The sequence below is a fragment of the Eriocheir sinensis genome, chromosome 6 (assembly GCF_024679095.1).
Source record: "Eriocheir sinensis breed Jianghai 21 chromosome 6, ASM2467909v1, whole genome shotgun sequence".
Classification (NCBI taxonomy): domain Eukaryota; kingdom Metazoa; phylum Arthropoda; class Malacostraca; order Decapoda; family Varunidae; genus Eriocheir; species Eriocheir sinensis.
Window position 1 is genome coordinate 21,582,709 of NC_066514.1, and position 23,338 is coordinate 21,606,046.

Here is a 23,338-nt window from a genome sequence, read left to right on the forward strand (position 1 = left end):
TTTTCTCAAATATGTTCACTAATACTTATTATCTTAATATTTTTTTCAATTTTTTTCTAACATTTGTGCCAATTGTCACACAGGGTTTCCTTGCACCATCATGAAAAGGACGGTTTCCTTCCTAGGGTTAATGGTGTCTGCGCCCCCGTTCTCGGCGCTGGTGCTGCAGGGGAGTACATCAGGGGAGTAATGCAAGATGGCGCCACTATAAACACTCGCTTGCGCCAGAACGGGCTGGGCCGACCATTAGGCCCCACCGGGAAGATGCCTACAGGCGCAATAGGCAACAACAACAACAAAAAAAAAAAACAAAAAAAAAAATCTTGGAAATATGCTACCCGACCTAAGCTTCACTTCAAGTTGAACATTTCAGTAACTAAATATGTAGTAACAGTACTTTATAAATGTTAAATGATGATCTAATCAAGAAAAATGGGCATTGTAAGGTAGTGTTAATAATTATAAACGTCAAGTTTATCATTGGCGCAAGGCAATATATATCTTAAAATGGTGAAAGTATTGCATAGAAGTACATCATATCCATGATAAAAGTGTTTCATGAGGCTACAGTGAGCGTTTAAATGTAAAACGGTTTTGATGAGGCACACTGGCTGTCTGGCATCACCCGGCAATGTTTATATTTGAAGGTCGATGCCTCACCCGAAGATCCAGGACTTATGCCTGCCCGGGACCAACTTAAGCTATTCGCGCTGAGTCTCAGATTAACACCCGGAATATAAGACTCCACAGGGCCGGTTTGGGCTTCTAAGACAAGCCAGAGACGAAGTGTTAGCTTTATAAGTATGGGCCCGGATCTTCAAGTCCCTTGTGCTCCCTGTCTTACTCTGTGGTTGTGAGACATGGACACTAAATGGGGACTTTGAGAGGCGGATTGATGCCTTTGGTAATAAATGTCTACGCAGAATCATGGGATATCGCTGGAATGACTTTGTGTCAAACCGGCAACTACTCCGTGAGACTGATTCAACATATATTACCTGCATAGTCCGTCAACACCAACTCCGGTTATGCGGGCACATGGCACATTACCCTGAAGCTGATCCTGCTCATCAGAGGTTGTCTCTGTAAGAGACAATCCTGAGTGGAGGAGGCCAAGGGGATGCCCACGGAAATCGTGGCTTGAGCAAGTCGATAGATCCTGCCGGGAGGTACTCGGGTTGGGAAGGGGGCCTGCATGGAGACTCGCCCGGAGGGACCCCCTGGCTTGGCGTAGCAGGGTGGGCGAGGCAACATGCTCCCCAGCGTATGCCTCCACTGATTGACTGATTGAATAATAAACCAAGCAATTTGGGTAAAATTCCAAAAGTACAGCTGTCTTGTATCGGTGGATGAAACTTTTTTTGTTTTGTTTTTGTTTTTTTTGCAGAGGATTTTGGTGTGTTTTGAAATTAACTGGCTAATTGCTTCTGTCACAAAACATCCGTTTGTTTTTTCACCCCCTCACCCCTCAGAAACTATGAGAAAACAATAGTTTCGTTCTTAACGATGAGTCACAGGAGCAAATTAGTTATTTCAGAGATACAGGTAACTCTCGATTTACACGAGTTTGGTTTACGCATTTTTTAAATAACGCAGGGTCCAAAATCCAAATGAATGTTTAATTTACATGTTTTTTCACTTATACGCGATATTTTATGGAGTGGCCACCAGATGTCTCAAGCAACTGGACTCACACGGCGCCGCGGCCACACAGCTGAGCTCAGTTCTCCCCGCACACCACTTGAACAAGAATACAGTACCCACGCTGCCACGCTACTCAACAATAGGGGTGGGCACTGGGCAGGTACCGGTATCAGTACCGGTACTAACGGTACCAGCTTTACGGTACGGTACCGGCACCAATACTAGCCAGTCGCTCATGGTGTCCCTCATTTCTTCCTCACACAAACGAGGCTGAGACTGAGTGCCTGAGTGGATATCTCAGTGATATGGATATTCTTTCTCTCTCTCTCTCTCTCTACTGAATGAAGTGAATATTTATTTTTCTATAGAAACTTACCTCTTGTTTGATTTACATTGTTTTTGATTTACATGACCTCATCAAGAACACAATACTCATGTAAATCAAGAGTTACCTGTAATTATTGTTTTCTACACATAATCTTATCACTGTCTGATGCTTCACCATGCTAAGAGTTGACAGTTCTTACCAGTCACCACCAGAACATGCCTCCACTAAGCATGACAAAGCAGGTTACAAGCATCAAAATTGGTAAAAATAATTTAGGCTCATATGATCAAATATGAGCACCCGACATCTCCACACAAGTTGTAGGTTCAGTACGTTTCTCAGCCAATAGGAGGTAGTGTAATTATTGTTTCATAAAGAATACTTCATCCCCAAAACATTGAATAAACAACAGAATCAGAATACGAAAATATATTCATATCTTATACGACAATTGCGGACAGGAGCCAGAAGCCGGTGTGGCAAGACCAGTGGTATCCTCCTGACAAGACGTCTCCCCCGGCGTTTTGAGCCAGACGTACGATTCACAATTCGCTCTCCAGCGCCGAGGTGGTGGGAGGTTCCGTGAGGGCGCTCCTCAGAACATAAGTAAGGCAGGGTTTTTCTATCCTCCATAGTTTATTATAACATCACCACTCTGCCCATGCCTGTGTGGTGTATGAGAGATAAATGTATGTTGTTCTATACTCCACAAATATGCAATCAATATTAGTTTATATAACGAATAACCAGCTGTTTATTTACTGTTGTGTTGTACTATATCGTCCTGCATCCAGTGTTATAATGACCAGTGCTGTACAATATAAAAACAGCCATAATGAGAAAAACAATAGGTTAATTATGTTCCTTCATGAATTATTGATAGCCCACTCATGATAAAAATGTATCAGAAAAAAAACCGGATATTGTTCAACGCGCACAACTCCAAATTAGAGTACATCGGAGGCCATGGTAATAGGCAGCGATCGGTAGGTCACTCCTGGGTCAGTGACAGCAGGAGTGTCAGGGCTGGATGACAGCTGTCACAAATCGGTTTTATTTTGTACCCCAAAGTAACAATGATCTTGCTAGGTTATCTTATAATAGATTACAAGAGTATACGTGTGGGACTTTCCTTACTTTCGAGATCAGGGAATTTTACCTATTTTATGGATTTTTAGGAAAATTTTGGAAGCCCATTTTTCCGTGATTTTGCCTTCCATCCCCAAAAAAAACCAGTTTGCCACAGGTCCCCAGGCTTGTTTTGGGGGGTAGGGGGGGTTGGAGTGGTGGAGGGGGAGAAATAGTTGTTCTGTAGTTTTACCCCAAAACCTTCACACATGTAACGTACAATGAGTACCCAGGTAAAGATTCGTTTTAGTACCGTGCCAGTATTTCATTACCCACCTTATGAAACATCACTAGCTCTTCATATATCTTTTCGACATAAACAACAGAATTATAAGATATTTTGCCACCCAAGAACACATATTTGACAAGGCTTTCGTAGGAGTTGTGGGCATTTCCAGTAGTAGTTTTATGACCCTGGTGGTAGTTTGGCCTTTCTTCTGTACCTACTACAGGAAACGCTTTCAAAATCCAATTGAAGGATTATTTATTGTTGAAAATAGGGGATAATATTCATGAAAGCATAGCCTCCTTTGACGGTGGCCGCGGTGACAGTGTTCCCGCCGCAGCCAAAAAATAGCTCACAGAGGGTTTAGGGTGGGGGAGCATATTTAAACTACTCCAACCAAACTTCACGACCTGCGCTTTCGTGAATATTATCCACTATTTTCAACAAAAAATAGTCCTTGAATTGAATTTTGAAAATGTTTCCATGACTGTTGAACGTTTGTAACAAAGATATATGAAGAGCTAGCAATGTTTCATAAGGTAGGCAATGAAATACTGGCACGGTACTAAAACGAATCTTAAGCAGTATATACCTATCCTATGCAGTGCTTAAGTTATGGTATTATTCTATATTGTCACCACATATTATGGTTAAGGGACATGTATTTCGTCCCTTAAGTATAATATGGAGGCGTAATATCGTATTTTGGAGGTGTGTAGTGATTCTCAATAATTACCCTTATATCACAAGAACGATTGATTTCCGACGGCAAAGCAATGTGTTGTATGGACACTGAACCCTTCATAGAGCACCAAGGTGTTCGTGGGTGTGAAAGTGGTGACAATATAGAATGATACCGAAGATAATGGTCGGTATATAAGACACTTTCGCTTCTCACATCAGCTATTTCTGAAGGTCAAAGAGGGGGTCAGCTGGGTTGTAATGAGTGTTTATTGAGGTTCACGGTACAGAGGAAGGGCCAAACTACCACCAGGGTCATAAAACTACTCATGGAAATGCCCTCAACTCCTACGAAAGCCTTTAAACACTTTCGCTTCTCACACCAGTATTTCTAAAGGCCAAAGAGGGGGTCAGCTGGGTTGTAATGAGTGTTTCTTCAGGTTTACGATACAGAGGAAGGGCCAAACTACCACCAGGGTCATCAAACTACTACTGGAAATGCCCTCAACTCCTACGAAAGCCTTTAAACACTTTCGCTTCTCACACCAGTATTTCTAAAGGTCAAAGAGGGGGTCAGTCGGGTTCTAATGAGTGTTTCTTCAGGTTCACGGTACAGAAGAAAGGTCAAACTACCACCAGGGTCATAAAACTACTACTGGAAATGCCCACAACTCCTACGAAGGCCTTTAAACACTTTCGCTTCTCACACCAGTACTTCTAAAGGTCAAAGAGGGGGTCAGTCGGGTTCTAATGAGTGTTTCTTCAGGTTCACGGTACAGAAGAAAGGTCAAACTACCACCAGGGTCATAAAACTACTACTGGAAATGCCCACAACTCCTACGAAAGCCTTTAAACACTTTCGCTTCTCACACCAGTACTTCTAAAGGTCAAAGAGGGGATCAGCTGGGTTCTAATGAGTGTTTATTGAGGTTCACGGTACAGAAGAAAGGTCAAACTACCATCAGGGTCATCAAACTACTACTGGAAATGCCCACAACTCCTACGAAAGCCTTGTCAAATAGGTGTTCTTGGGTGGCAAAATATCTTATAATACGAACCATTGTGTTTGTAGCTAAGGGCGGCATTAGAAGACTTTCGCTTCTCACACCAATATTTCTAAAGGTCATAGAGGGGATCAATTGGGTTCTAATGAGTGTTTCTTTAGGTTCACGATACGGTAACTCTCTGGACATTTACCCACGATACAGAGGAAGGGCCAAACTACCATCAGGGTCATAAAACTACTACTGGAAATGCCCACAACTCCTACGAAAGCCTTGTCAAATAGGTGTTCTTGGGTGGCAAAATATCTTATAATACGAACCATTGTGTTTGTAGCTATGGGTGGTATTATAAGACACTTCTGCTTCTCACACCAGTATTTCTAAAGGTCAAGGAGGGGGTCAGCTGGGTTCTTATGAGTGTTTCTTTAGGTTCACGGTACAGAAGAAGGGCCAAACTACCATCAGGGTCATCAAACTACTCCTGGAAATGCCCACAACTCCTACGAAAGCCTTTAAACACTTTTGCTTCTCACACCAGTATTTCTAAAGGTAAAAGAGGGGGTCAGCTGGGTTCTAATGAGTGTTTCTTCAGGTTCACGGTACAGAAGAAAGGTCAAACTACCACCAGGGTCATAAAACTACTCCTGGAAATGCCCACAACTCCTACGAAAGCCTTTAAACACTTTCGCTTCTCACACCAGTATTTCTAAAGGTAAAAGAGGGGATCAACTGGGTTCTAATGAGTGTTTTTTGAGGTTCACGGTACAGAAGAAAGGTCAAACTACCACCAGGGTCATCAAACTACTACTGGAAATGCCCACAACTCCTACGAAAGCCTTGTCAAATAGGTGTTCTTCAGTGGCAAAATATCTTATAATACAAACCATTGTGTTTGTAGCTAAGGGCGGTATTAAAACACTTTCGCTTCTCACACCAGTATTTCTAAAGGTCATAGAGGGGGTCAGTCGGGTTCTAATGAGTGTTTCTTTAGGTTCACGATACAGAGGAAGGGCTAAACTACCACCAGGGTCATCAAACTACTACTGGAAATGCTGGGTTCCAATGTGTGTTTATTGAGGTTCACGGTACAGAAGAAAGGTCAAACTACCACCAGGGTCATAAAACTACTCCTGGAAATGCCCACAACTCCCACGAAAGCCTTGTCAAATGGGTGTTTCTTTAGGTTCACGGTACAGAAGAAAGGTCAAACTACCACCAGGGTCATAAAACTACTCCTGGAAATGCCCACAACTCCCACGAAAGCCTTGTCAAATAGGTGTTCTTGGGTGGCAAAATATCTTATAATACGAACCATTGTGTTTGTAGCTAAGGGCGGTATTAAAACACTTTCGCTTCTCACACCAGTATTTCTAAAGGTCAAAGAGGGGGTCAATTGGGTTCTTATGAGTGTTTCTTTAGGTTCACGGTACAGAAGAAAGGCCAAACTACCACCAGGGTCATAAAACTACTCCTGGAAATGCCCACAACTCCTACGAAAGCCTTTAAACACTTTCGCTTCTCACACCAGTATTTCTAAAGGCCAGAGGGGGTCAGCTGGGTTCTAATGAGTGTTTCTTCAGGTTCACGGTCAAACTTCCACCAGGGTCATCAAACTACTACTGGAAATGCTGGGTTCTAATGTGTGTTTATTGAGGTTCACGGTACAGAGGAAGGGTCAAACTACCATCAGGGTCATCAAACTACTACTGGAAATGCCCACAACTCACACGAAAGCCTTGTCAAATGAGTGTTTCTTTAGGTTCACGGTACAGAAGAAAGGTCAAACTACCACCAGGGTCATCAAACTACTACTGGAAATGCTGGGTTCTAATGTGTGTTTATTGAGGTTCACGGTACAGAAGAAAGGTCAAACTACCACCAGGGTCATCAAACTACTACTGGAAATGCTGGGTTCTAATGTGTGTTTCTTTAGGTTCACGGTACAGAAGAAAGGTCAAACTACCACCAGGGTCATCAAACTACTCCTGGAAATGCCCACAGCTCCCACGAAAGCCTTGTCAAATGAGTGTTTCTTTAGGTTCACGGTACAGAAGAAAGGTCAAACTACCACCAGGGTCATAAAACTACTCCTGGAAATGCCCACAACTCCCACGAAAGCCTTGTCAAATGAGTGTTTCTTTAGGTTCACGGTACAGAAGAAAGGTCAAACTACCACCAGGGTCATCAAACTACTACTGGAAATGCTGGGTTCTAATGTGTGTTTATTGAGGTTCACGGTACAGAAGAAACGTCAAACTACCACCAGGGTCATAAAACTACTACTGGAAATGCCCACAACTCCCACGAAAGCCTTGTCAAATGAGTGTTTCTTTAGGCTCACGGTACAGAAGAAAGGTCAAACTACCACCAGGGTCATAAAGCTACTCCTGGAAATGCCCACAACTCCCACGAAAGCCTTGTCAAATGAGTGTTTCTTTAGGTTCACGGTACAGAAGAAAGGTCAAACTACCACCAGGGTCATAAAACTACTCCTGGAAATGCCCACAACTCCCACGAAAGCCTTGTCAAATAGGTGTACTCGGGCGACGAAATCTTAAGTAATACGGCCATAAGTGTGAGAAGACGTACAGATTAACCGAAAATACTTACTTGTGGGTTTCTGGTGAGCTTAAGGAGCACATGGTCTGCCTCCACAAGACAATTGGTGTTCACCGTCTCGAAGTGGATGACACAGGACCGTAATTTGCGTACACCCCAGGATGCCACGAAGCGGGACCTTTCTAGACGACTCCAGTCACAGGATTTAAACACTAATTCTATCCTCCGCCAGAAGCTTGGGTGGAAGAGGGCTGAGCGCCAAGCCTTGCACGTGGAACAAGCACTTATTCTGTCGGACAGCGGGAGGTAGGAGAGTATTTCTATCAATATAACGCTAGGCAGCAGGTTCCAGTGCCATTGTGTCTGTGTCGACATGTTTACTAACTATAGCGCTGTTGCCACATCTCCGGGCGCCCTCCTCCTCGACCCACTGGTGTCAGATTATCGTACTCAGAGCCTCGTATATACCGGTTTCTAAGCCATATCTACTTCCAAAAAACACCAATAATTAACCATTTTAACGATAGCTATATATGAAGTCAGCTATCTACCCCTGCCACATCTCCGAGCGCCCTCCTCCTCGACCCACTGGTGTCAGATTATCGTACTCAGAGCCTCGTATATACCGGTTTCTAAGCCATATCTATTTCCAAAAAACACCAATAATTAACCATTTTAACGATAGCTATATATGAAGTCAGCTATTCGGGTCGAAGAGGCGGTTTTTGGGTCGGAAATCGGAAAACATAGCCACATCTACCTCTGCCACATCTCCGAGCGCCCTCCTCCTCGACCCACTGGTGTCAGATTATCGTACTCAGAGCCTCGTATATACCGGTTTCTAAGCCATATCTATTTCCAAAAAACACCAATAATTAACCATTTTAACGATAGATATATATGAAGGCAGCTATTCTGGTCGAAGAGGCGGTTTTTGGGTCTGAAATCGGAAAACATAGGAGGCAGAGTACGACAATCTGGCAACGTTGCCTCGACCCACCTCTCAGTACTACTGCTCGATAAATTCACGTCATTGTTATATAGAGGTAGTTATGATTTTACGCTATAAAAAAAATAGTTGATTAGTTTCCATAATAATCTTAAGCATTCTTTTAAAAATGAAGGAGCACCGTATCTGGCAGGCAGCACCATCGCCCTGACCCCCGAGGACCTGCTGCTGTCACGGGCAGAGTTGCCAGATTATCGTATTCACCACAACATATTTATCATTTTTTAAGCCTCAAACTTTCGTACCTACACAAATAACGACAGAAAATCATCAAAGTTAGCATTAAAACTGTTATTCATTGAGGTTTGTGTGTTTTGCTATAGTTATCGGTCAGAAACAACGAAAATGCAATGCGATGAGTACGATAATTTGGCAACGCTGGTCACGGCCCGTTGTGGCGCAGCGGAAAATATAAGCTTTATTTAGCGAGAAAAAAAAAAAAAAATCTACCTTTGGATGGTAGAAAATAATGAGACACATCAATTAATTTTAGCTTTGAATTTTCTGACAATGGCTGTGACTATATGCTAAGACCCCTTTCCATAGATTAATTGATACGTTACCTTGGTACAATATTATATTTAATAGACGTTCCCATAAAAGTTTGCATAAAACTCTCTCTCTCTCTCTCTCTCTCTCTCTCTCTCTCTCTCTCTCTCTCTCTCTCCTTTGTTGTTTTACTTGCAACAATAAACTATCAATCTCTCTCTCTCTCTCTCTCTCTCTCTCTCTCTCTCTCTCTCTCTCTCTCTCTCTCTCTCTCTCTCTCTCCTTTGTTGTTTTGCTTGCAACAATAAACTATCTATCTCTCTCTCTCTCTCTCTCTCTCTCTCTCTCTCTCTCTCTCTCTCTCTCTCTCTCTCTCTCTCTCTCTCTCCTTTGTTGTTTTACTTGCAACAATAAACTATCAATCTCTCTCTCTCTCTCTCTCTCTCTCTCTCTCTCTCTCTCTCTCTCTCTCTCTCTCTCTCTCTCTCTCTCTCTCTCTCTCTCTCTCTCTCTCTCTCCTTTGTTGTTTTGCTTGCAACAATAAACTATCAATCTCTCTCTCTCTCTCTCTCTCTCTCTCTCTCCTTTGTTGTTTTACTTGCAACAAACTATCAAACTATCAATCTCTCTCTCTCTCTCTCTCTCTCTCTCTCTCTCTCTCTCTCTCTCTCTCTCTCTCTCTCTCTCTCTCTCTTCTCCTTTGTTGTTTTACTTGCAACAATAAACTATATCAATCAATCAGTCAATCTCTCTCTCTCTCTCTCTCTCTCTCTCTCTCTCTCTCTCTCTCTCTCTCTCTCTCTCTCTCTCTCTCTCTCTCTCTCTCTCTCTCTCTCTCTCTCTCTCTCGTGATGGTTCGAGGAAATCCTAGGAAATCCAGTCATTGTCCTCGATCTCCATGTCCTCCATTGACAGTATAGTCGGCTGAAAATATCCCAAAAACATGGAATTATACACTGAAATTATTTGTGCAGGATGAATAATGAAGGAGTAATGGGTATTTTCATAGTTTGGTAGCATATTGGTTCGCCATCTTGGATTTTGTAACCATGTAATCACCTTGCTATTATTTGAATATGCAAATTGGATTCCTAGATCCCGAAAACATGGGGTTATACATCAAATATACCTGTCTAGGATGAATTATGAAGGAATAACGGGTATTTTTTATGATTTGCAGGCTACTCGACGCCATATTGAAAATTACACCTTTCTCGTGGTCAGACTGCGGTAGACTTTTGATACCAGGTATGTTAATTATTAAGCACACTTGATACTGCAATAAACAGTTGAGAAACCTTTTGTAGCAATTTTTTAGGGTAAGGTGTTTTTTTTCATAAATGCAGCCGCCGAGAATGTGAATTCGATTTTTCATCAAGCGCGTTGCTCACCGTCCAAAATCATCCACAGGTTAAACTTTATGCGCTAATGTAATGGAAAATTTAATGTGTCTTCTTCAACTTATGCTTTACAATATGTGCCAAAAAAGGTTGATCTTTCATTTGTTTGTTTTTATAAATAAGGGAAATAAATATATAGAGTGCACTCTTCCATTTTCCATTTCCGCCAGAGATGGTCTTATTGTCTCGCTATTATTTCAGGAACTATCAGTTTGTCGTATTGAATTTCTGCAAACACCACCACCAAGTGTTATGTTAAGGAAACATCACAACAATTATATTTTTCTTTTTCCTTATTTGTGACCCATCGATACGTCAATGATACGATTAATATGTAAGTTAAGATAAACTGCTCCGATTATTTTACAGGAAAAGGAGGCAGCTCAAGGGACCAAAACAATAATAATAATAACAATAATAATAATAATAATAATAATAATAATAATAATAATAATAATAATAATAATAATAATGATAATGATAATAATAATAATAATAATAATAATAATAATAATAATAATAATAATAATAATAATAATAATAATAATAATAATAATAATAATAATAATAATAATAATAATAATAATAATAATAATAATAATAATAATAATAATAATAATAATAATAATAATAATAATAATAATAACAATAATAATAACAATAATAATAATAATAATAATAATAATAATAATAATAATAATAATAATAATAATAATAATAATAATAATAATAATAATAATAATAATAATAATAATAATAATAATAATAATAATAATAATAATAATAATAATAATAATAATAATAATAATAATAATAATAATAATAATAATAATAATAATAATAATAATAATAATAATAATAATAATAATAATAATAATAATAATAATAATAATAATAATAATAATAATAATAATAATAATAATAATAATAATAATAATAATAATAATAATAATAATAATAATAATAATAATAATAATAATAATAATAATAATAATAATAATAATAATAATAATAATAATAATAATAATAATAATAATAATAATAATAATAATAATAATAATAATAATAATAATAATAATAATAATAATAATAATAATAATAATAATAATAATAATAATAATAATAATAATAATAATAATAATAATAATAATAATAATAATAATAATAATAATAATAATAATAATAATAATAATAATAATAATAATAATAATAATAATAATAATAATAATAATAATAATAATAATAATACAGCAATAGCGCTGCTCCAGCAAACTGTGTTAAAGTTGCAGCTTCTAAAAGACTGGCCAATCTTTATACTCCCCTCTTGAAAGAGTTCAAGTCATAGGCAGCAGGAAATACATACAAAGGAAATCAGTTTCAGAGTTTACCAGCGAAAGGGATGAAAGAATGAAGATTTTGGTTGACTCTTGCATATGGAATTTGGATAATATAGGGATGAGCGTGAGTAGAAAGACCTGTGCTGCAGGGCAGTGGGTGGGATGGAAATATGAAGTCTTTCCATTTTACCAAGTCACTTTTAGGCGTGGCTGCCTCTGGATAGCTATGGTGCCACTTCATCCATCTCTCTCTCTCTCTCTCTCTCAACATTTTTCCCGTTATAATTGTAACTTACGTTTTAACTTATTTTCCACACCACCCATGCGGTAAGAGTCGACGGGCGCGTTGCCCTTGTCATCCTAATTCGACAACGTCGCACAAGCCACACTGCCACATGTCTTACTGCTGCGAGCCTGCCCCTGATGTGTACAAACTCTTTGTTCTGTTCTCAGGGAATGAATCTCTCGTAGCATTATATGGCCTTATATAGCATATAACTAAATGTAAACAGAGTATTTAAAATTTATTTAGCAGTAGTTAATAATTAACATGAAAAGGGTGGCGGCGATCGATGATGAGGCATATCCGCTGATCCGCGCAAGCCGCACCCAAAGTAACTTGACAAAATGGGAAAAAAGCATAGCAACTTCAGAAGATCAGTCAGCATGAACATATCGACAGAAGATAGATATAGACAACATGGCGACGGAATTCAAGAAGTAGGAGACTATCATATTATAAGGATGGACGATCGAGACCGGGACCGGGAATGTGTGAGAGCCCCCGGTCCCGATCACTCCCGATAAGCCGGTCGCCGGTCGACCGGCTGTAAGAATGGGGATGTTCGGCGGCAGACCGCCGGTGCACCGCCGGTCGACCATGATGACCGTAGACGCAGCCGACCACCGCCGGTCAACTTTAAAATTTTCAAAGATATCGGGGATGCTTCCGGTTGACCGGCGGTGTAGAAAAATATCGCCGGCTGACCGGCGGTAGACCAGCGGTCAATCGCAGACAACCGACGGCAGACCGGCGGCAGACCAGCGGTAGACCGGCGGTAGACCGCGAGTGAACACCTGTGTCTGACCTGGGGATTAGCAAGGGAGGAAGGAGGAAAAAGAGGAGGAACAGGTAGGAGCGAGGTATGAAGAGAGAGAGGAAGGAGGAAGAGGAATGGGTGAGAGAGAAGAGAGAGAGAGAGAGAGAGAGAGAGAGAGAGAGAGAGAGAGAGAGAGAGAGAGAGAGAGAGATTTATGCGCGTGTCTCTCTACGCCCAAGCAACATGTCCAGTCCACAGCTATAGTAGACCTTTGAAGATCAACTCATGGCAGAGGACCAGATTACACCATCACTAAATGTTTCGCGGGAGCGAAACAAAATTAACTTGTTCACAGAGGAGGAGGAGAAGTTGGTTGAGTAGTACAAGGAGCAAGTGTTCTGAATGGCTGAGTGGCTGGTTTATAGATGACTGGATGGCTGGATTATAGATGGCTGATGACTGAATTGTTGGATGGCTGAGTTATAGATGACTGCTGACTGGTTAGCTGATTTATATAGATGGGTGAATGAATGGATGACTGAATGGCTGAGTGGCTGGATCAAGGTATGACTAACTGGATAACTCGATAACTAAATTGCTGGATGACAGGATGACTGGATAAATTAATGTCTCGATGACTGGATGAATAAATGTATGGATGATAGGGTGGCAGGACAACTGTATGGCTTGATGACTTGATGAATTAATGATATATGAATGACGGCAAAGAAGACTACTGATAATAATAAGGAGCATACGTCTGGGGCTGGGGTGTTCTTATATGACAGTAAAGGATATAGAAGTTATTTTCTTATTTTATTTTGTAAATAAACCGGCGGTCTACAACCGGCTGACCTGCTGCAGTCGCCGGTCGGAAAAATAGAAAATCATAATATATATGGTCGCCGGTTTACCGCCGGTAAACCGCCGGCTTACCGGCGGTAGGCCGCCGGTCTGCCTGCTGTAGACCGGCGGTAAGCCGCCGGTCCCGGGATTATTGCCTATTTTGTCGGCGGTCAGGCCCCGATCGGCTTATTGGGAGTCATCGGGGACGATCGGGACCGGGACCGGGAATGTGTGAGAGCAGGGTGCCGACAGACCGACTCTATTGTGGATCGAAATATAGCCGACCAAGTCGGTCTGTCGACGAGGACTGGCGTGTCTCTGTTGTGACGATTGTTTTTGTGGGAAAAGTATAGCCTTTTTAAATTTCCTACTTCTTGCATTTCCCCGTTTCTTAAATACAATTATATATATATATATATATATATATATATATATATATATATATATATATATATATATATATATATATATATAAAGTTAAGTATCAGCGCCAAATAGAGCTACCATTGGGCCCTGGTGCCGCAAATAATTACTATAATTGTTATAAGCACTATATATTAGCTATGAAAATCTTAATTTACACACATCATGCCCGGGCGGCCGGGCCCCCTATGAGGCGGGGCCCTGCACAGTAGCTTAGATATGTGATAAAAATATGTGATTTCTAAATAATAGCAAAAACCAAGTAAGAAAAAATATTTGGACGTACGCCACATGCATACTTATTTATTTTGGTAGTTCCACCAGAGCCACCATGATGGCAGGTAGAGTCTGACTAGCAGAGTGACTGATTGAATGACTTATTATTACGCGGGTTAACCCTTTCCTACATCCGTTTTCTGTTTAGAAGGATCGTGAGCCATGCCAACGGAGTGTGGAAAAGTCTGCGGTAGAATCATCTGGAATCAATAGATAGTGATAATATTCGAGAAACTTCCATAACCAGTACAATGCAGCGACATAACATTTATTGCCATCATCATTATTGTTGTTCGAGTTGCCTATTGACTCGGTCATTCTTTATGATTATTGTCATCATCATCATCATCATCATCATCATCATCATCATCATCATGTGAAATTTTTAGGTAGTAGCTATATATATATATATATATATATATATATATATATATATATATATATATATATATAGAGAGAGAGAGAGAGAGAGCGCGATTCATGAAATATTTCCTAACACCATATAGCCGGATGCTTGAAGGTCAATGAACAATCTACCACCATAGCATACGTGTACGTCTTGGTGAATAAGCTAGTATATCGAGGAATTTGGGAGCCCCTGATCAGCTGCTCAGGCTACACTATGCATTGGCCCTTCCCGCACCACCATAAACACTAAGGAGATTACATATAAAATCTCCATGATTATCATCATCTCTCTCTCTCTCTCTCTCTCTCTCATCAACATATATTGCCACCACCTCCATATATTTCTATAATTTCCATCGAGTAGCCCATCATTATCCTACTGCCCTCCCTTCTGGATATGATACAAGTGTTTTATACCTTTAATATATTTGATAATATAGACCCACGTGTACCATATGAATTAAAATTTCATCGATCAGCATATGCTACGTACTGCGTCTTAATTATTGCTGATAACCTTCTTAAATTTGAATTAATGTAACATGATATACTTAATTATTAATCCCTCCACACAAGTAACTATCCATATCTTCCCATAACTATCCCATTATAGAATCTCTCTCTCTCTCTCTCTCTCTCTCTCTCTCTCTCTTTCAGTGGGCAAGTATGTGTAACACGATTGACTCCTTTAAACAAGCTGGACCGTCACTTCCTTGAACTTAATATTAACTAGAGTTGAAATGCAACGTTTTGGAGCCATGTATGTAGAATCACTTAGGTTTAAGGACAGACCACCTATAGTCTGGAGCATGGGGTCTGTGTGGTCGGATATTCTATGTAAATCTGTATCTTTTCTCTCAACCAAATTTTCCTCTCCCTCCTTTTCTCTCTCTCTCTTCATCGCCTCGCTCCTACCTCTCTCTCTCTCTCTCTCTCTCTCTCTCTCTCTCTCTCCCTGTAAATACATATAGCTAGGTTAATCATAATAATATTCTCTAATATACACATATGATCGTAAGGTAACAAATGAAGTAGTAACAAGTAGTATACTATTTATGGGCTTCCGTCTTTGTTGTTCTTTAAGGGGAGAAAAGATCGAGGGAAAATAGGAAAAGGAATGTTCCGGAAAACACTTAAAGACACCAACGTTTAATTAATCAATTTCCGATGATATTTGTTTGTGTTTTACCGTCCGGCCCGTCTCCTTGATGGCTCCAGTGACGGCCATCCTTATTTGATTTGTTATCATGCTATTTACTAATTCTTCATACACAGGTAAATCACATGAGGGAGGAATGTTGTATAAAATAGATATACAAAAATATTGAGTGGCATCATCAGCAGCCCTCAAGCCACCGCCTCCCCTCCAGCCAATCAGATGACGGGAAGGTTTAGCTCCGCCCACGCCCTCCGCAAACATTCTCTCCTCCGTGACGCACCTTTTAAGTGTTCAGAAATATCTCCATTCCTCATGTTTGGATTCATTTATTGATTAGAAAATAAAGAGATAGATTATTAGAAAACATATAGGGTTTAGAATTATGCAGAGGAGTTATTGGGTATTAGGATTCAATATGATAGAAGTAAGTGTTCATATTTGGAACGTCAAGGAACATTCTCCCACATTCTCCATTCTCCAGACTGTTCAAGAGGAGTACGGCTGCGTATTTATTCTGCTCCAGTGTAGCTGCGAGCAGTATCCGAGAAGCCTTCACGGGAGCAGTTGGCCGAGTCGTCTGAGGAGACACTATTGCCTGAGTGGTGTGTTATCGCGGCAGCTGTCGTGAGGGAGTCCACATCATGGGGAAGGATTACTACAAGATTCTGGGCCTGTCCAAGGGGGCCTCTGAGGACGACATAAAGAAGGCCTACAGGAAGATGGCCCTCAAATACCACCCCGATAAAAATAAATCTGCTGACGCGGAGGAGAAATTCAAGGCGGTTGCTGAGGCGTACGAGGTGCTGAGTGACAAGAAGAAGCGGGACATTTACGACCAGTACGGCGAGGAGGGCCTGAAGGGTGGAGTGCCTGGCGGAGGCGGCGAAGATGGCACCCACTTCACCTACACGTTCTCTGGGGACCCGCGGGCGACGTTCCAGCAGTTCTTCGGTACTAATGACCCTTTCGCCCACTTCTTCAACATGGGCGTTGACGGACATGGGGGTCACGGCGTGTTCGAGGACATGGACGTGGAGGATGACCCGTTCATTACCATGATGGGCGGCAGTGGTCCTCGCCTGGGCGGCGCTCGAAGAGCCTTCAGCTTTAACCCCCACGATGCCTCCAGGCCCCACGGTGGCAAGGGGCGCCACCAGGATCCCGCCGTCAGCAGGGACCTATACGTCACGCTGGAGGAGGTAGCCAAGGGCGTCACCAAGAAGATGAAGATCACTCGCAATGTAGTTGGCAGTGACCATCGCACGACGCGGCGGGAGGAGAAGATTCTGACGATCGACGTGAAGCCGGGCTGGAAGGAAGGCACCAAAATCACCTTTGAGCGCGAGGGTGACCAGACACCAGGCAAGATCCCCGCGGACATTGTCTTCATGATAAGAGACAAGCCCCACCCACACTTCAAGCGAGACGGCGCCAACCTGGTATACACGGCCAAGGTCACACTGCGAGACGCCCTTTGCGGTACCAGAGTGTCTGTACCCACCCTGGACGGCCAGCGGGTAGCCCTCAATCTGTCAAACGAAGTGGTGAGGCCCCAGACCACTAAACGTTTGCAGGGCTACGGACTACCCTACCCCAAGGACCCACAGAGAAAGGGTGACATCATCGTCCACTTCGACATACAATTTCCCGCCTCGTTAACTCAAAGTGCGAAAGAAATCTTGTCCGAAGTGCTTCCTCTGTAAGTGTCCTTCAGAATGTGTTGTGTTGAGGAGGATCTTTGCTCACCCATTGACTGTCACGGACATTTGTGTTGTGTTTTCAAGAGCCTCGCCTGTGCGTGAGTGCATCACTTGGTTTGTGGGCAATATTTTCATATTTATTACGGTGACTTTTGAGCTATTTGATGCATTGTGTTAGTGCAATCTTGTGAGTTACTGTGTACGCGTCAAAGTGAACGAGGGACCTGTTGCCGGCAAGAAGTTATACTTGTACGGTGACGTCATCTGTGGAGTTAGCTGAGAGAGAGAGAGAGAGAGAGAGAGAGAGAGAGAGAGAGAGAGAGAGAGAGAGATGCCATTTATATTTTTGTGAAGTTACACTTAACTTATTTTAGGGTTACAACTTCAGTGGCTTAATTACGCTATTTGAGCTCTTGTACCAAGGGCGAAAAGTTTGCACTTGTTTCTTCACTCATTCATTTTGCATTTTTAGTACATTTTTTGTATATACTCATATTAGTCCGGAGGATAAGTTTGTATATAAAAATACATGACGCCAAAGAATCACTTATCCACTTGTTGGTGTAAGTTGAATAAACATATATTTTGTAATTTTTGTATTTTATTATCCAGCAGTGTCCCTCTTCCTTCAAACGTAAGTGAAATCAAGACTATCCCTGAACTATGTCATTGGTAAACCGGGCCGCGAGGAGGTGGAGGCTGGAGGCGAGCCAGCAGGGTGGGAGGGGACAGCTGGCTTGCAGCAGAGCGAGCTTTGCCTGATAACAGCAAAATTTATCTGGTGATAATTGTTGCAGTAATGTGTTAAGTGTTGGGGCCATACATGCACTGGTTTTACGTAACAGATTGAGGTATGCATAAAATATTGGACAGGGAGACGAAATTATACTCCTAACATTCATTGGGCTCCCTTCCTCGCCTTATATGGCATCTGGCACCCTCCTCCGCCTGTGTTGCCAGCCGCCTTATGCTTTACGGTCTGAATGCACGCGGTGACGTAGTCTATATATATATATATATATATATATATATATATATATATATATATATATATATATATATATATATATATATATATATATATATATAGCCTACATTTAAATGTGTGTGTGTTTGGGTGCATGGCATGACAGTTTGATATATTAAACGTAGCATCTCATTGTGTCAGTCTGACGTCTGTTCTGCTACTCTTGGAAATGTAAGTTCAGCAGACTTGACGACATATGGCACCCTCTAAGTGGTGGCACAGATTACCCGAGGTCTGCACACACTCACACACACACAGTGAAAGCACCTCACCTCACTGTAAGAGGAGGGGCTAGAATGTAACAAAAACACGAATACATGAGTGCACCCGTATATTTAAAGCCCAATGAGGCCGGGATAGGGGATTAGTTGGTGGGGTGACACATCTATTTGCCTATTCCAGTGAATGATCGATGCATCGCCATGCCACCTCAAATTGCACGTGTGAGCAGGTCCCTGTATAGAGATCGAAGATCGATCGTTACCTGCAACAGTGACAATCCAACTTGTGGTAGGAGGATATCCACAACTGAATCAGGTGACGACGGCCATAAATGTTAATGTAAATGTATAGATAGATGCACTACTCCGGAGGCGTCTTCAAACGGCTGTGTGTATGATTTGCGCTGGAGGGTGATCTTTGGTATACGTATGTAATAGTTGTTACTTGTTACTACGTACCATAGTAATACAAGTAGCAGTAGTGGCATGTAAAGTGACCAGCAGAGTCCTGTTTTTAGGCGGGACAGTCTCGCTTTTCTTACGTTTGTCCCGCTTTTTTAAGTGTCCCTTTTTTTTCTTTTTTTTGGTGTTTCGTTGGGGATATACCCCAACGGAGGAAGGCGGTGCATGCCGCGCAACCCCCCAGACGGCTGGTTGAGAGATACCCAATTCTTTCAAGGAGGAGACCCAACAACGGGGCTGAGGGTGCCGGAAAGAGCCCACCTTTCCACCCCCATGGTAACTGATAGGTCTCTAACCCACGCCCCAGCAACCCGCCGAAGCGCGAGGTATAGAGACTCTACCACGGGACCACGGGAGCCCCCCATTAAGTATCCCTAATTATATAAAACGTCCCGCTTTATTTACGTCTGTCCCTCTTTTGTCAATTTCGAATTGAAATGTCCCACTCTTTTTTCGTGAACTACTGATAATTATACATCTTTATGGTCTTTAATGTTTCACTAACTGTAACTTTACACAAGTCGTGTACTCGTCCCGTCCACCATGCGAACAGGTCAAGGTAAAGACAGCTGCGCGTAGCTGTTCTTCATACAGGCAGGTACGGAGTTTGTATGAGACGTTGTGCCTCCGACTCAACTCACATAAGTATTAATTTGCATCACTGGCGTGATCGAGGTGCACTCTCCGATATGCACGCGCGCGCGCGCGTCTGCGTATGTGTGAATGTCCCGCTTTTAGCTATAGCAAATCTGATCACCTTATATATATGGTACTGCTGCCGCTCCTACTACTACTACTATTACTACTACTATAAAAAATAGCTACTGCTTTATACTACTACTACTACGACTACGACTTCGACTGCTGCTACTACTACTACTACTACTACTGCTACTACTACTACCACTACTACTGCTACGACTTCGACTGCTGCTACTACTACTACTACTACTTCTCCGAGAATGCTGGCTGTCATATCCCTCACCTCATCGTGTAGGATACAGACGAAGCCTCCCTTTTTGTACGTCATGGTGTGGGTGACATCATTCGGTGATCCACATGCACAGACAGCAGGCAGCCCCTCAATCGGCCAGCCATATCTCAGAGCAACGACGTCGACAAATTCTTGTTTGTTGAGTCTGAAGCCTTTTGCTTTGATTGGTAGTGACGTTAGCCAGTTAGAGGCGCCCGCCTCCTGTGCTGTGTCGATTTTTCTACACATTTCTTTCTTCTGAGATTCTTCTTTTAATTTATCTAATTTCAGTTTGGTCTATTTCGCCGTCTGCCTCCTGAGCATGATCCTGTGGGTGAGGGATCCGGTAAGGCTGATGGAGTTTTGGTTCTCCTTATCAGTCAGCTTCTCAGGGTTGGTGATCCCCATTCAGCTACTTTGTCTCCTACGTACTCCTTCTTATATACCTCTGTCCCGATCACTGCACCTAAGTGTCGTTGTCCGTCCTTTGTCACAATGACTCCACTTCCACTAAAAGCTTCTGCGGCATGGTCATAATGTTCAGGTTTGACAATAAGGACAGACTTGGTGGCGTTAGGGATGTATCCTATCTCAGGGCCGGCGGTGTTCACAAGGTCCCATCATCCTTTTAAGTTTGAGATTTTACCAGCACCTGAGAGGTCATCCGCATAAGCCACCTGTTTCACCCGTGTTTTTGCGTACGCGATTAAATTTTTGAGGACTGATCGGTCGCACATAGCCATGGCTACTGGGTTACCCTGTGTTGTTCCCTCAGATGATTATTTAAGCCCCGTTCACACTGTGCCGACTCTTGGCCACGACAACCCAGCGACTTCTGCATTTGACAAGTTGGTTCCCACGCTCCAAGAAGGTCAAACTCGGGAGGAGAGGTGTCCTGATACCCTCCTCTTGAAAGAGTTCAAGTCGTAGGCAGGAGGAAATACAGATGAAGGAAGATTGTTCCAGAGTTTACCAGCATGAGGGATGAAAGAGTGAAGATGCTGGTTAACTCTTGCATAGGGGGTTTGGACAGTATAGGGATGAGCATGAGTAGAAAGTCGTGTGCAGCGGGGCAGCGGGAGGGGGGGAGGCATGCAGTTAGCAAATTCAAAAGAGCAGTCAGCGTGGAAATATCGATAGAAGATAGAAAGAGAAAGAGAGGGCTGACAAGGCCCCTGTATATGGATAGCAACTGCGCGGGGGAGAAGAATTGGTGGAGACGATACAGAACGCCCAACCTCGAGGAAGCTGATTCAGCAGGAGAGGAGATATGAAGTTTCCAGTTGAGATTTTGAATTAAGGATAGACCGAGGATGTTTAGTGTTGAAGAAGGTGACAGCTGAGTGTTGTCGAAGAATAGGGGATAGGTGTTTGGAAGATTGTGTCGAGTTGATAGGTGGAGAAATTGAGTTTTTGAGGCATTGAAGGACACAAGGTTCCTTCTGCCCCAATCGGAAATGATAGCAAGGTCTGAGGTTAAGCGTTCTGCAGCCTCCAGTCTGGAGTTGTGTACTTCTTGTTGAGAGGGTCTTCTATTGAAAGAAGATGAATATATATATATATATATATATATATATATATATATATATATATATATATATATATATATATATATATATATATATATATATATATATATATATATATACAGTCATAACTTGGTTTCGAGTTTAATTCATTCCAGAATTTTGCTCGCACACCAAAACACTCGTAAACCAAAACGAAATTCCCCACTGAAATTAATGTAAATCCCATTAATGTTTCCCATATCTCAAAAAAAAAAAAATTATATATGTGTATATATATATATATATATATATATATAAATATATATATATATATATATATATATATATATATATATATATATATAAATCATTTTACATGTTATTTTATACATAATTTAAGTAATTTTACTACCTAATAGCAATAATACATAACATAAAACACAAGTCAATGTGTTACGATTGTTACTGAAACTCCCGCAGCAGCTAAGTACGCTCGAGGCGTAGGCCTCGCACCGGGGTTTAGAAGCCGCAGTTTCCCTATTCTCGAGGCACCGGAACTACCTTCGACCACCAGCGTGAAGTTAACCCGACGTATCGTCCGTGATAGAGGGTGAACGGGAGTCAGTCACGTCCATTTTATCTGCTTAACCATTCAGACAGCCAATCTGGACAAATGGCGTTCCGTATTTTAAGGAAAGGGTGGCAAGTTGGCAACCCTCGTCTCAGTCCGCGTTGTAAACTCGTAGAGATAATGTCCGTGTACTCGTGTCCGATTGCATTTGTGCTTTTGTGTGCGATCTTAGTGTTTTCAGCAGTACAGTGTGCGTTGTTTGTGCCTTAACAATGTTGCCGAGAAAGATGCTTAAAAGGGATGGCGCTGCAAAGAAGAAAACAGGAACTGGATACTATGCTCGCAACAAGAACAGGGTTTGTTTTATATATATATATATATATATATATATATATATATATATATATATATATATATATATATATATATATATATATATATATATATATATATATATATTAGATAGATAGTTATAGGTAGATCGAAAAATAAATATGAATATAGATACACACGCAGTCAAACATTGTTGTTGTTGTTGTTGTTGTTATTAGCAGAGTCAGAAGGAAGAGAAAACATAGGACACCGCTCAGACCTTGCATAGCGTTACGTATTCGAGCCGGAGGGATGTGCTTGGGGCGTGGAAATGTCTCGTGTGTGTGTGTGTGTGTGTGTGTGTGTGTGTGTGTGTACAGTTCGTCCTTAAATCCTGGCACTTTCACCACCTTGATTGCCCTGGCACCACTACCATCACCACCACCGTCACCATCACCACCACCGTCATCATCACCACCACCGTCATCATCACCACCACCATCACCCACTAAAATTACCATCATAACTAGAAAACATCTCAAGTAGCATCGATCACCCCTCCCACCACCTTCACCTTAACCTCACCACAATCCCACTTTCACCATCA

At 41.6% G+C, this 23,338-nt stretch overlaps 2 protein-coding genes and 1 long non-coding RNA gene across 4 annotated transcripts in view; 2 read left to right on the forward strand and 1 right to left on the reverse strand.

Moving 5' to 3' along the window:
• LOC126990089 (F-box only protein 33-like) overlaps positions 1 to 7,971 on the reverse strand; it is a 44,547-nt gene extending 36,576 nt beyond the window's left edge. For both annotated transcript variants that reach the window (XM_050848647.1, XM_050848653.1), the window contains exon 1: positions 7,622 to 7,971. In XM_050848647.1, the coding sequence (XP_050704604.1) occupies positions 7,622 to 7,945 (324 nt within the window). In that variant the 5' untranslated portion in view covers positions 7,946 to 7,971. The remainder of the gene's footprint in view (positions 1 to 7,621) is intronic.
• On the forward strand, positions 6,191 to 7,559 carry LOC126990152 (uncharacterized). The gene is made up of 3 exons (XR_007744081.1): positions 6,191 to 6,598; positions 6,791 to 7,241; positions 7,452 to 7,559. It is a non-coding gene; the product is annotated as an uncharacterized LOC126990152 (long non-coding RNA).
• An 8,446-nt stretch (positions 7,972 to 16,417) lies between the features above and the next one.
• LOC126990107 (dnaJ homolog subfamily B member 4-like) lies at positions 16,418 to 18,248 on the forward strand. The gene has a single exon (XM_050848660.1). It carries the CDS (start codon positions 16,599 to 16,601, stop codon positions 17,658 to 17,660), a length of 1,062 nt encoding a protein of 353 aa, XP_050704617.1. The 5' UTR covers positions 16,418 to 16,598; the 3' UTR covers positions 17,661 to 18,248.
• Positions 18,249 to 23,338: the final 5,090 nt, after the last annotated feature.